The sequence below is a fragment of the Rhinolophus hipposideros genome (assembly GCF_964194185.1).
Source record: "Rhinolophus hipposideros genome assembly, chromosome: 16".
Lineage (NCBI taxonomy): Eukaryota > Metazoa > Chordata > Mammalia > Chiroptera > Rhinolophidae > Rhinolophus > Rhinolophus hipposideros.
The window spans coordinates 35789603-35804764 of NC_138062.1; the positions used below are offsets into that span (position 1 = coordinate 35789603).

At 35.3% G+C, this 15162-nt stretch overlaps 1 protein-coding gene across 10 annotated transcripts in view; it reads right to left on the reverse strand.

The window, feature by feature from the left end:
- Positions 1 to 301: 301 nt before the first annotated feature.
- Positions 302 to 15162, reverse strand: part of CLCN3 (chloride voltage-gated channel 3) — an 82497-nt gene continuing 67636 nt past the window's right edge. For 5 of the 10 annotated variants that reach the window (XM_081075459.1, XM_081075456.1, XM_081075458.1 and 2 more), the window contains 3 exons: positions 9771 to 9987; positions 4964 to 5039; positions 306 to 3268 (listed from right to left, as the gene is read on the reverse strand). In XM_081075459.1, the coding sequence (XP_080931585.1) occupies positions 3110 to 3268; positions 4964 to 5039; positions 9771 to 9987 (452 nt within the window). In that variant the 3' untranslated portion in view covers positions 306 to 3109. Of the gene's footprint in view, positions 3269 to 4963; positions 5040 to 9770; positions 9988 to 15162 lie in introns of all 10 variants that reach the window. The other 5 variants (XM_081075464.1, XM_081075462.1, XM_081075463.1 and 2 more) reach the window with 1 other exon arrangement.

A 15162-nucleotide genomic window follows, 5' to 3' on the forward strand; every position in this document is an offset into this window, starting at 1 on the left:
TTCTCTTCATGCAAATAACATGTTTCTTTAAAAAAAAAGTTTTTGGAAGCAAACCTGCACTCTTCACTGACAAGTGGAGACTCTATACTATGGCTAGGTAGTTGTATGTATATCCTGCTGTTTAATCCAACATCGAGTCTTTTGTTGTTCCTTGCTTGCAAAGTACAGAAATGGCTTTGTCACCTGAGAGAAGCTTTATATCACCCTGAGGCTGCATGTACCGGGGGTATTGGCCTACCCTGCACAGAGCAGCAGTAAAAGTGGGAAGACTGTTACAGATATAATTAAAGGCCAAACCACGCATTGTCATATAGATTTTAATAGATATTCTGATTAACTCATCACAGTAATCATTTTTACTGTAATGATATGCAGCTTTACTACACTAGTATAAATAAAAACAGATAAATACAGCTCTAGGCAACATCACAGATTAACAAACTAAGCATTCTTCATGAATCAAAACTGAAAAAAACAATTATTGATAAGAGATGCTGACACTCTTGCCCATTCCCATCATGCCTTCTCAAAAAGGGTACTCAAATGAGGTGCTCCACTTATTATATTGGTAAATTAATTTTCCAGTTTGCCAGGCACATATGTTTCATGGTCTTCACTATTTCACAGTTTGGTTAGAAAGCAGACACACCTCAACGTATCAAAAAGAAAGTGGAACTGATAGTAATACCAAAGAAAACCACTGAGTGCATAAAAATACGGCACTTTTCCTGTTATTTCAGCAGGAAGACACATCAGGGATAGAAATATACCAAGAAAAAAATTAATATCCACCTTGAATATCCACCCTGAAATGTCTGTCTCTGGGGCAGGACAGGCAATGAAAGGAGGACCTGAAATCGAAAAGGAAACATGAAAAATGAAATCAATGTGAAGTTTAATGTTATGAATCTATCTGCAAAGAAACCCGTTTCTCTTTGAAGGCTTGTAACTGAGGACAAGCGATTTATTCATTAGCCAGTGCTGAGGAATTCATACTCTAGCAGTGTATTTGTACAACTGAAATACACTTAACGCAAGCTGGAGATAAGATATACAGAACCATTATTTAGAAATGATTTCACTGAGTGGCCAAATAAACTTTGAAGGGGCCATTAAGAAAATGTGAAATCTGCAAAAGGGCGAAAGTAACTAGGACAAAATACTAATTTTAGGCAGATAGCAAAACTTAGGATGTTTCATTGTGAAATTCCTAAAATTTTGCTGAACTATCAATTGTCATTCTAATATGGCTTCATGATCTTATAAATCTTTAAGATCCTACAGAGCTGTGTGATCCTACAGATCTTACAAACATATTAAGAACTATGAAGAAACACTTCCAAAATGTAAAAACGGCTCATTGCCACTTGTGTTTCAGAAAATGTCTGCAAAAATTCATTTTTCTACTAAAAATGCATAATCACAGAACACTGAGGCCAGTTCTTCAAGGTAACTGCCTTTGCTAGAATGAAGACCATGATTAAGACAGACATTTCCGAAAACAAAAATCCCAAACCTACCCCAGTACATTTTAAACTCATCCTGAAAAAATGTGTACTACGAAGAGTCAAAACATCATTGAGCACTTAAGGATGTGACAGACCCAAAGATTTCAAAGGTTATGTTCAGATTAAAATTTTACCTTCTACCTTTGCAATTTTACTGTTTTCATTTGATTTTTTTGAAAAAGATTAACACTGTTTAACTTTTGTTTTTAATCTGCAAAGTTATTTGTAGTGTTTCAACTTTCCAGTTAATGAGTCAAAATGGACAGGTCAGAAGACATAATCCAGGGGATGGCAGTGAAAGAACAGGTTTATGGACACATTGGATCAGAGAAATAACCACGACCTCTTTCACCCCCTTGTTCCCACTGTAAACTTTGTTCATATCTCCATTATTTTTAAGTCTGAATTAGTCTATAAAAATCACATTAAAAAGGTAAAATTATTTAAGTGAGATATTAATAACTGATCTGTATTTTATAAACTTTAATCCATAAAAATATAAATAAGAATGGTAGATTTTTAAGAAAAGAAGTATACATTTAGTGCAAGTTATGAATTACATTTCTTCTTCAGTGTCAGCAGTAAAATATACTGAGGGGAAAAAACAAAATGACTGATCTAATTTCAGGGGAAAGAATTCCAGTGTTTAAACATGCAATTAACACCAGGTACAGCTAAACAGAATACTTCCTTCTCTTGACTGTCAAAGCATCAGCACTGTTTCCTTACGCTGAACAGCACTTGTAATATCATAGTAGTTTTAGAAATAGAAAATATGCATAAGACAAGGTAATATTACCCATAAAGTCTGAGAGGAAAAAAACAAACAAAAAGAAAACTGTTTATCCTTATGAGTCAAGTTTCATTGTTGAGTCTGACGCACACAGCACACACACTTCATTCGAGACTTTACCTGTTTGCTCAGCCTGTGTGCTGCTCACAGCGTTTAGTGATGGTACAAACTACATGGTTAATGGCACAAGAAACACTCCCTTCTTGTAATGAAACCTCAGTAAAATCACAGTACATCTCAATATGAGAAAGGACTGCTTCAACAGGGTACACCAATTTAAAGAGGCTTTGTTACAGAGAGAGAGAGGGAGAGAGAAATAAAAGCTCTTCTGGAATGTAGAAAGGTAATGCTTAACTATACAATTCATGAATTAAACAGAACAGTTTTGATTTTAAAAAGGGCAAGACCTTGCAGTCTTAGAGATGGCTCAATTCAAAGTAATCCCTCCAGAAACACGGACTGATAACGCGTCTTGGCGATGCTGGAGCCGCAGGCCAGGTGCTCTGGGCCCTCTCCTCTGAGGCTCAGGCCTGCACTGTCACTCGCGTCCATCCGTCCGTCTGTCCATCTGCATCTGTCCGGCGGCGGCTGAACACATCCAGTGCAGAACAGCAGGAGCTGACTGGCTGCTCTCAGTCGGAGGGGAAAGAGCACCCTCGTCTTCTCTCTCCTTTCCCCCCTCCAACAACAACTCCGTTCCACCAGCATTTTTTGCAAACCATGTTGCAAAAACCTGGCTTTTATATTTTTTTCTTTTTCTTTCTTTTTTTTTTTTAAAGGAGAAAAACAAGTAGACGACTCCCTCGGGTTACAGAGTTGTGCTATTCAACAAACGAACTTCCTCTTCTGCCTCCTCTCTCTCCTCATCTACAGGACTCAGTTGAACATTACGGAAGCGGGGTCTTGGTTTGCCGTCTGGGCCATATGACGGAGGATATCTTTTTTTGTTATAATGCCAAGGAGGCGCCTAAAAGGCATAAACAGAAGACTGCTATTAAAATAAAAGGGAAAAGAAAAAGCAAAGCTAAATTTATAGCTAAATCCTTTTTGTTGACAGGAATAGAGCAAGCAGCCTGATTTTGTATTTTCAAAAAATACTTTATTGGTAAAGATAATTAAATTATCCAGCAACCATCGTTTGATATAAAAAGTATTGTGGTCACTAATAGTACGATGCCCTTTCCACTGAGACTCTCACTGAAGTAGAGCTATTTTAATTAATGTATGCCAACAAAAAAGTAACACAAAAATGGGAGCATGTATGAACAAGAAATGATACAGATCCCATTTGAGAATGAAAATTCATTCCCATCACATCAAGAAAGCAGTAAAAGGTCTGATGATGAAATCCCATCAATATTCCACTTTTTTAAAAACCAAAATTAACTTTTAAAAAATAACTTAGGGATTGCCCAGTTGTATGCAGAATCTTCATGAAAGCACATACAATTGAGATAAAATGGTCAACACAGAGCTTCAATCCCCAAATACAGAACCCCAAGAATAAACTATAAGACAGCCCAAGTTTCTAGTATACTCATCAATGTTTTCCTTTTTTGATTTTAGCCAAAAAAGTTAAGATACAGTGCTTTTATGAAAGTCTTAGTTGTTAATGCTTACATTAAAAGACAGATGGAAAATCAAGAAGCAGTCCTAAAGGATTATTACAGGTGAAGCACAAAGCAGAATGGATGAGTAGCTCCTTAGTATTCTGGTTAGTAGTTTTTTTTTTAAAAGGATGCATGAAACACTTGTGAAATATTAGCATACAACAGGAATACAATAATCAGTTGTGTACCAAACAAACTGGGACATATTTTATATAGGTATGACAACTGCAGGGCAAAATGATTTCAGGCATTAATTGCTAAAGCCAAGCAATTTTTAGGTTATAAGGTAAGATCATTCAAAATGTATCTTTTAGTCATGAAACCGCTAGGACATAAAGCCAGTTAAAACAAATGCATCTGATCCTAAAAGCTGCTTACAGCATTCTAGAAGCATCATACAAAAGGGGTACACACATATTCTAGGAACAATTCACTAATGAAATGGCAGGACACACATTTATGGACTTTGAAAGTATGCAGGGTATAGCAGAAAAAGAACTAATGCTATGATCACACACATATATATATATGTACACATTATGCTCTAGTGTGCCCACAAAAAAAAAATCCATTGAACTGTTAGCAAGTCTACCACTGCTAAGCTCAGTTAAAATCATTGATGAGCTTAGATTTACCACAAGATTAGGAAACATTAAAAAAAAAGGGGGAGTTTGGGGTGACAGGGTAGACATTTTTTAACCAGTCAGGTGTCTTCTGAGACCGGTGTAATCACTAAAGTCGACAGATTCATTGCGTTTACTTCAAAACTGTCCAATATTTACTCATTCAACTACCAAACCCTTTACAGTTCTTACACTGCAACTAACGATTCTGATGAGAAATGTTAACTTCTGCTTGCTTCCTATGAATGCTGATTTACACGTGTCTAAATTTCTCTTACAGGCATATTATGAGATATAAACATTATTGGCAGCATGTTGGATTTTGTTGTTTAGCAGGTTATCTGGGAAAGTGAGAACTGAACAGTTCACAAGTTTCATGCTTCCTGACTGCTAAGATATCTAAGGAGGAGATCTGATATATCTAATCACCAAGGGTTCGACGTGCTGCTTTAGTTGCTCGAGATGCTCTAATATGTTCTTCTTTGTGATGATCCCCAAGACAATCCTGAAACAGATCATGTTATGCTAATAACTGTGAGAACTTAAATTAAAAGAGGTTCCAATAATAACAAAGAATGAGAGAAAAAAAAATAAAAACATGAACCATAAGAATGCTTTCAACAACCTTCAGAAAAATCAAAACAAAAAAGATCTGAAATCCCAGGTCCCATCTGTATAAATTCTACTGACTTTCAAAAGTGATACTATTTTAAAACATTGGTGGATTGTTTTCCTTTTTAAATTAGAAATCAAAATTTAAAAAAGTTCACAGTGAAGATGACTACAAAAAGAACAAAAAAAATGTTAATACACAACTATACAATTCTGAAATTCAGGTTCATTTTCAGTGTTCCTTCCTTTGAGAAAAATATTTTTCTACTATCTGAAGTGTCACAAACGCAGCAGCTATTATTTGGATCTGTCTCAGCAGTGAAAAGGTCGGAGAACGCTTAGCCAGTATTGCCTATGAAGAGATTTAAGAAATCCCTTGTATTTTACTATTATTTGGAATTAAAATTAAAGGCAACGTGAACTAAATAAAAATGCCAATCAACACAATCACCCCCTAATTTTCAGGACCTGCCAAATGCTACTTCTTCAAATAATCTAATGAGATTTAGTTATGATTAGGGATCGACATGACTTTCACTTTATGCATGTGTTTCTAAATAATGATTGCTTCTCAGTTAACATATTATTATAACATCAAGCAAAATAATGGACATAAATTCTCAGAAGGGTAACTGAAAATAATTAAACTTTTAATTATTAAAACAAAATCATGGTTACTGGTTTTATAATGGAAGCCAATGAATTTAACTCCAATATATGGCAACACAGACAGTGAATGTCAAAAACCTTAAAAAACTTGCATCTTTAGAAATGATGGAAGCCCATCCAGAATGCCCTTCTGGGTCAGAACATTTCCCTGGTGATCAAGTAAAGTCAGCTTTCCTGTTAAACTGCCTTTGAACATTTTGACTTCTTTGAAGAAGAATGTCACCAGGGGACTTCACTTAGTCATAGTCTGGTCCTACAGATACCAGTATGTCAGTTATAAAACAGTTCCTTAGGGTGATGCCTGGGTGACAGGTGGGTAAGCAGGGAGGGTAGGGAATGGGAAACACATAAACAGGTTCCCTGCTAATGTTTCTCATTCTTTTTTAAAAGTAATGTACTGATCATTAAGAACAAAGATAAACTGAAAAGTTCTCAGAGCATGGGAGCAAGTGCCCCCTCCAAAAGTCTCCAACACAGCACTATATACTATTGTTTCCCCCAAAATAAGACCTAACCAGAAAATAAGCCCTAGCATGATTTTTCAGGATGACATCCCCTGAACACAAACCCTAATGCGTCTTTTGCAGAAAACCTTAACATAAGACCCGGTCTTATTTTGGGGGAAATACGGTAAAATAAGCATGCGATCACTCAATAAGTGTTCTCTGACTAAATGTTTAAGGTCAGATCAACAACAAAAAACTCATCAATTCACTTGCATTTATAGTTGGAATCAGGAAATGTGAAAATCTTGGCAATTAAAATAATTCCAGTCTAATTCTTACTCATTCTCTTCTACCCAATTATACACAATGATCAATTTCAGTTAATATATTAGTAAGCTCTGCCAAATCACAAAGTACACAATGAGAAGTTATAATTTTTTTACGGACCAAAGGGCAAATTTAGTGATTTACAAGCTGATGTTTATATGTACAAAGTAATAGCCCTAAAAAGGAGGAAATAAATATATTTCCTCTCTTTAGTTAACAGAGAAGAATGATTTGAGAATAGTAAGGCCAGGTTCAGTGCTGCTTTGTTAATTTCAGGAAGTGCAAGGAAAATCAATAGGAAATGTGACTGATGTAAATAATAATTTACTGTTTCCTTGTGGGCTAACAAACGATGTAAGAGTTAATAGAGCATAACCAAACATTGTCCCAAATCTATGTTCCAAGAAACACCAGTCCTAAGAATACTGACCCTTTCTTTCATCAAAAAAAAGGCTTCATATCCCATCTGAGAATCAAACAATATCCACATTTTATAAGTTCTGAGAAGTTCCACAGTAAAGAAACCTCAATTGCATTTAATCCCATACTTTCCTAATTTATATGATCTCAAACCTCTTTTTGAGCAATGCCCATTAACATCCTGCTGGTCCCATCAAGACTAAAACATTCTGACAAATTCTGCTAATTAAAATAATGTGGGACATCTATAACTGACATCTTTAAAACTTCATCTAATAATTGTCACCCCAATAAACTTTAATTGAAAAAAAAACTTATAGACACACTTCCTCTTCATCCTTCTGTCTCATTTTCTCTTTGCATCCAAGGTACTAGATTTGTTATATGTTTTCCCCCAAATAGTTACTTTCCACCTCCAAGGACCCAGCATAAACTTTAAAATATTAGCAATTGTCCAGAACTTCATACTCTACACTAAAAACTTGAACATATGATTTCTTTTCTGGGCTTAAATCATTTAACTGTAAGTGAGAATAAAACACTCTACTTCCTTACACAGTTCAAAGAAAATGTTGTAATAGCCACCACCCCAATTGATCTGTTCTCTTTCTATATCTATCTATTTTTCTTATAGGACAGAAATAAAGAAAATATAATCAAGGCAATCAAACATGTTGCTATAGAAAACACCACCCCCTACTCCAAGCTTTCTTATAAATAGGCAGTATCAGGTAAGATTTTAATTAACTATCTTCCCTCCCCTGCCCCACACTTCATTATTTTTATTTCTTTTAAATGTTTTCCTTTCTACTATCTGGGCTGCAGAAAACCTGGGAATTAATCAGCAAAGTGAAATATGGTCATTAACCCATATAGCTTTGTGATCATAGTTAATTATGAATAGAATGACATTTATATTTGGTAGTAGATGAAAGGATAACCATGCCAGGCACAGAGAACAACGCAAAGCAAGTAAAAGTTTATAACAACTCAGCTGCTTAGCTTCCAGCTGGGCCATTTATAATTAATAGGGCCCAAGAACCAGTATAAAGCTTTATGAAAAGTTACTCCATTTAACATGGACTTACTAAGTTTTTAAACAGTGAAGTGTGGCACCATTATTTTTTCAATTAAACAGTAAACTAAAGAAAATAGTTATTTTACTACATAATCTCCAATCAATACCTGTGATGTTTAATAACTCCAAACTTTCTGACCTTAATTGAGAGCTTTATCACTTAAATTTTATTTCATATTACCTAGAGTTATGTAACTGGTTAGCACAGTGAAAGCAGTAAACGTAGGTCTAATTCTCCAGCTTTATATGTCTATTCCTAACCCAATACAGTCTAAATACATTGTCTAAGAAAACAGTAGTAGTTTAGGAAATCACAAAGAAAGAAGACATATTTGTATTCTATTAGTCAATTACAGGGTAAAACAGTAGCAAGATGTTGGGTTTTAAAATTGAAAATGTATTTGCTTCTCTGATCTGTGATTTGCTAACCTCGTTTACTGGGCAAATTATTAAACCCCTTTGAGCTCAATTACTACATCTGTAAAGTCTGGATACTGCCACCTACTCTGCGCAGGGCTGAGAAACTGAATGAGTAACGTGAAGAAAGTGTTCAACAAACACATTTCCTTCCTTTTTTAATAACTTCCTCCTTTCTCGAGACGGGGTCATGTGTTTTGTACAAAATGTTGTTTTTAAAAAACCTGCTGATTCTCTTAAGTATTTAGGGTTTCAACCAGCTTCACGCTATGCTTGCAGTTTATTCATAATCCAAGAACACCCTCTGTTTCTCATTTCTAGCCTTTCTGTGATTAGCCTTTTAGGTAAAACAACATTCTTCAGTATTTCAACTAGGAACAGTAACATAATGGAAAAAAAGAGGGAGGGAGGGAGGGAGAGAGGGAGGGAGGGAGAGAGGAAGAGAGGGAGAGAGAGAGAAAGGGAGAGAGAGAGAGAGAGAGAGAAACAGATCCCAGGTCCAGGAACAGAGCAGAGCAGACAATGAAGGAGTATGTTTGCCAAAGCATACTGTGTATCGTGTCCCCAAAGAACCTGTGACATCAGCCAAACAAAACTTCCTTATATTCCTATCCTGGGGAAACACTGGCGGTTTATGTGTAAAGGGCAGACTAATCAATTAATCAATTTATACATGTTAAACACAAGAGTATTCATTTGTAATTAGCAGTTTATGTAAAAGATATGTGACTGGAGAAAATAGAAAAGAGGAAACAAAGCATTTGCTAAAGGAGGTTTTTAGCTAATTTACCAATTTTATTTAATTATATGTTATTGCCCTTGTTACATGATAAATCGAATAATGGCTGAAATAGTAATAGCAAAATCTCTAGATGTACCAGAAATACATATTCTAAAAATGAATGACTTACAAAAAGAAGTTTTTTGCAGTATCCGCACAGGTTACGTCCACTGCTCTTCTAAGAGAGGACGTACTCCAAGTGCTGAGTGGATATGGGAGATGATTCAGCACTCCTTGCCAACTCTGAAGTGTTCCTGACAAATGTGTCTTTGTATTTTGGCAAAGATCTGGGAGGTGACACCTTTGTCCCTCTAGGGTAAGTGTGACGCCGAGGGCCGGACCGTGTATTTATTATAACCATACTGAAAGGCAGACTTTCCCGCCTGGGAGCAGATTATTGCACTCTCCCCTAATAACTGCCTACGAGTTCCACTAAATAGGATAAAACGTTCTGGTAAGTGAACTGTGTTCTTTGAGCAGACTTACCCATTGTGAGTGACAAGGCACTGCCTCAGGCCCAGCTTCCGGAAAATATCCACCACGATCTCCATCGGGGTGTGATCGGTCACTGTGAAAGGGCTCATGTCAAGAATACTCCGCAGCTTCAAGGGCCGAGGGCTTTCTGCGGGAAGAGACGGGGTGTGCTGTGCAAAACACACACGGGAACTGCCCACGATCCCTTCTTGCTTTTTTCTGGCACTTTCTGTAAAAAGAAAGAGGAGACCAAAAATTAAAAATGGATAGCTTTTGTTTTCAAGGCAATCTTCCTATTCGGAGACTAAAAAAATAAATAAATGTAGCCCATGACTTGCAGTCCATTCATCCCCCCCCCCCAATCTTCTTAATCAAGAAAGGAATCGACTGGAAAGTCATTTAATAATTTCTTCTATTTGGCAGCATTAGAATCCACTGGCAACAAATGATTTCATGTAAATACATTATTTTTGGTCTAATTACATCATAGAACAATTTACTGAGGCTGAAGTTGTTTTCTAACTTTGAGCGATAAGGAAGCATGTCTGGAAATGGGATTTTCAAACCTACACGCATGGAATCCATCATCGTATAACTCCTGCCTGTACTGTGACTTACCCTGCTTTACAGGAGGGACTAAAGAGAGTTTTATCCTCCAACTATGCTCTACAATGTATACTCCACCCCTGTGAATCAGCTACCTCTTGCTCTGTTCTAATATTAAAGTTTAATTTTCTAGTTGAGTCATAAGCATTAATAGGTGGATTACAAGTACAATTACACCCAAAATGGACACAGACTGACTTTTGAGGTTTTCTTTCTAAATGCTCTGTGTGCTCTCCACTGAACTCTGCCTCCCATGCTTCTGCCCTGCTGCCTATCTCCACTCCCACCATTGAAAGTGCTAGGTAAGAAGTGACAAAGATGCAGAAAACGGCAGGAGAAGAGAGACCACAGAAACAAGAAGGAAACCCAATAAATGGAGAAAATACAAAAACAAAATAGTCAGCTTTATGTTTCTATTTTTAGTATGTATTCAAAACTGTGTGTACAAATATGGAATTTGTTATATTGAGTGTATTTTGAATATGAATTTTGCTACCAAAATATTTAGGCCAAAATAATAAGCATCAGTCCTAAACTAAGAAGCAGATAAACATACAGCTCATAAACACATACTGCAATGCTTTTTAACTCCTGACCACTAAAGCCTTATTTAACTGAGTTGTAACACATTCAATTAGGAAGGCACAAAGTGAAGTTCTAACGGTTAGAACTTACTAAAACACCTTAAAAGCATGACAAAAGCACAGAAAAAAAGGAAGTCCACTAGCAAATAACATACATGATTTTTGAAAAATGCTTGCTAGGTTGCTTTTAGCCCATAGAAGCATCTAGCTAATGAATGGTGGTGTGTACATACTATTAGCATGTATAACAGATGTTCTGAGTTAAAACTAACTCCAATCATCAATCTTAATCACCTTAAAATACATGTCATATCATCAAAGAAAACATGCTGAGACTTTAAGCACTTACTGATAAAACAACTTCAGAAAAGTTTAGAAAAATGTTAATTAACCTAATTTATTATTCATTAAAACGTTCACTTGTTATACACCCAGCCTCTGACTTAAATTTGTCATTTTAAGACAATCACCTTTATATGAATACATAACTATTTTAACAAGCATCATTTATTAAGTGCAAGAAGGACATCTGTTAGGTTTTGTTTTGGTTTTTTTTTGTGAAAAATATTTTTGAATGTCATTCAAAGGCCTTTGAAGCAGAAAACATCATAGTTTTCATTTTCTGATAAGATTTTTTTTTTTAAAGTGAACATGCAGACACAAGAGTTACACTTCCAGAGAATGGTTCTTTTCTAACATAAAATTTCCTAAAGTAAATATGAATTTTACCTCAGATCCTTAATACGATATCATCTGTCTTTTTTTCCCTCCTAAATTTTTATGTTTTATTTTTCCTGTTGGCGTTAATATACTCTCAAGAGCTTAACTTCTCGAAACTCATCATAAAAAAAAGGTACAAAAGGTGTCCTCTTCATTTTTGACTGTGTGAAAGAAACATGGTGGTGACAGATTCCAAAAACATTCCCCAGGGATCTAGAACACTTTCACTTGTATTAATTTTACATTATTTTGTACACTTAAAACTAAAAAAAAAAAATCCTAGTCTTCATGTACTTCTGATGATACGTTAGTAAAGATGGTACTTTACTCAGATAATTAGACAAAATGGGTTTCATGAAATTCATATCTCTGTAAATATAAGTACATTTAATTTTTTGATCTTAAGCTTGCTTCCAAAGACTTGTATAAATAAAATTTACATAAATTTAAAAGTCTCCCTGTAAAACTCACAGCTTCTATTACATAAATAGAAATGAACAGGTGTACTTTTATACCTTAAGGTGGAAAATAAAAAAGATTCAATTCACACTATAAATATAATAGGAAATACGCTTGATATTAAACAAATCTATGAAACATCCAGCCTTACTTTTTTACATCCTGACACAAAAAATGCAGGATGAAATGTCTCTCCATTTAGACTACCCCTTAACATAGTAAACTGTGATTCACTGCTGGTGGGAATATAAGGCACAACCACTACTTAGTGCTATTGGACGATATCTTACAAAATTATAAGTGTGCCTACTTTCCGATCCAACAATTCCACTTCTTGTAATTTTCCTACATTTTTCCATAAGCAAAACATCAAATATACAAGGTTATCAAATAAATGAGGCAATAATTTTTATAATAGCAAAAGACTGGAAACATCTTAAATGTCCATTAATGGAAATTGATTTTTTTTTTTAATCATTATGTATCCCATAGAATATCTACTTGATGGGATACTATGTAGCTGTAAAAATATAGAATGAGGAAACTACACACTGATTTGGGAAGATACCCAAGTAGAAAAAAAAAAGTGGATAGCATGATACAATTTGTTTAAAAAGAGGCAACCATACACATACGTAATAATATCAGCATAGAGTATCTATAAAATACATAAGAAACCAAGAAGACGGCTACCTACAGAGAGTTAAACTGCTGTTTACAGGGTTGGTCATAAGTGAGAGAGATTTTTCATTGTATACTTCTTAATCTTGTTGAATTTGAATTATGTGAATGCACTGCAGAATTTATAAATTAATTGGGGGGAAGCTGTTCGTTTAAAATCTTGAGTTTTTCCCATCCCTGGATACGGCATATAGCTCATCACTTATGCAAGCACTCTTTTGTCCTTTAATATTGTATATATTATACAGAAAACCTAGAGCACAGGTCTATTTTTCCCATTTAAAAACTTACACTTAACAAAAACACATGTGGGTGAGTATTTCAGGTGTGTTCAAAAAGCCATCACGTGACTAACATTACTGATACCATAACTTGCTATCTTACATATCTAGAGTATCCCTGTTCCCTTATACCTGTATTGACATTATCTGCTGACCCAATATTCTATTTCTCAAGATGGTAACCAAACTAAATAATATATCCACAGAATCAGTGGGAAGGTGATTAATTCTTAACTTTACCATTTACTTTATCTTTTAAAAACCTGGCCTTCTTCCTTAAAATTTCTCTGTAAATTCTAAAATTCTGATCTTTTTCTTTTCTTCGCCTGGCTACCATTAAAACCTAAAGAATGGTATGGAAACAACAGCCTCAAATGACACATTGGACCACTTGGATTTAATCGATATTTTCAGAGCATTTCACCCCAAAGCTGCAAAATACACGTCCTTCTCAAGCGCACATGGAACATTTTCCAAGATAGACCATATGTTAGGCCACAAGTCTTGATAAATTTAAGAAAATTGAAATCATACCAATTGTCTTCTCTGACCACAGTGCTATGAAATTAGAAATGAACTACAGGAAAAAAACTGGAAGACACACCAATTCATGGAGGCTGAATAACATGTTACTAAATAACGAATGGGTCAACCAGGAGATCAAGGAAGAAATCAAAAGATACCTCGAGACAAACGAAAATGAAAACACGATGACCCAAAACCTATGGGATGCCGCGAAAGCAGTCCTAAGAGGGAAATTCATAGCATTGCAAGCCTACCTAAAGAAACAAGAAACATCACTAATCAACAGTTTCTCTTCACAATTAAAGCATCTGGAAAAAGAACAGCAAAATAAGACCAAAGGGAGTACACGGAAGGAGATGATAAAGGAGATAATAAAGATCAGAGTGGAAATAAATGAAATAGAAACCAGAAAAACAATACAAAAGATCAATGAATCCAAGAGTTGGTTCTTAGAGAAGATAAACAAAATCGACAAACCTTTAGCCAGACCCATTAAAAAAAAACAGAGAGAGGACTCAAATTAATAAAATCAGAAATGAAAGGGAAGTGACAACAGACACCGCAGAAATACAAAAAATTTTAAGAAATTACTATGAGCAACTATATGCCAACAAATTTGACAATCTGGAAGAAATGAACAATTTTCTACAGGCGTACAACCTTCCAAGGCTAACTCAAGAAGAAACAGAATACCTGAATAGACTGATTACCACCAGGGAAATTGAATCAGTAATCAACAATCTCTCAACAAACAAAAGCCCTGGACCAGATGGCTTTACAGGTGAATTTTACAAAACGTTCAAAAAAGAATTATCACCTCTTCTCCTCAAGCTCTTCTAAAAAATCCAGAAGGAGGAAAGGCTCCCAAACACTTTTTACGAAGCCACTATCACCCTGATCCCAAAATCAGACAAAGACACCACAAAAAAAGAAAACTACAGGCCGTTATCTCTAATGAATATAGATGCAAAAATCCTCAACAAAATATTAGCGAACAGAATTCAGCAATTCATTAAAAGGATCATACACCATCATCAAGTGGGATTCATCCCTGGTATGCAAGGGTGGTTCAACATCCACAATCAATTAATGTGATACACCACATTAATAAAATGAAAAATAAAAATCACATGATCATATCAAGAGATGCAAAAAAAACATCTGATAAAATCCAGCAGCCATTTATGATAAAAACCCTTAAGAAAGTGGGAATAGAGGGATCATATCTCAACATAATGAAGGCCATATATGATAAACCCACAGCTAACATCATACTCAATGGGGAAAAGCTAAAACCATTCCCCTTAAGATCAGGAACAAGGCAAGGTTGCCCACTTTCTCCACTTCTATTCAACATAGTGCTGGAAGTTCTAGCCACAGCAATCAGACAAGAAAAAAAAATAAAAGGCATCAAAATCGGTAAGGAGGAAGTAAAATTGTCATTATATGCAGATGACATAATACTATATATAGAGAACCCTAAAGACTCCAAGAAACTATTAGAGTTGATAGATTAATTTAGTAAAGTAGCAGGATACAAAATTAATA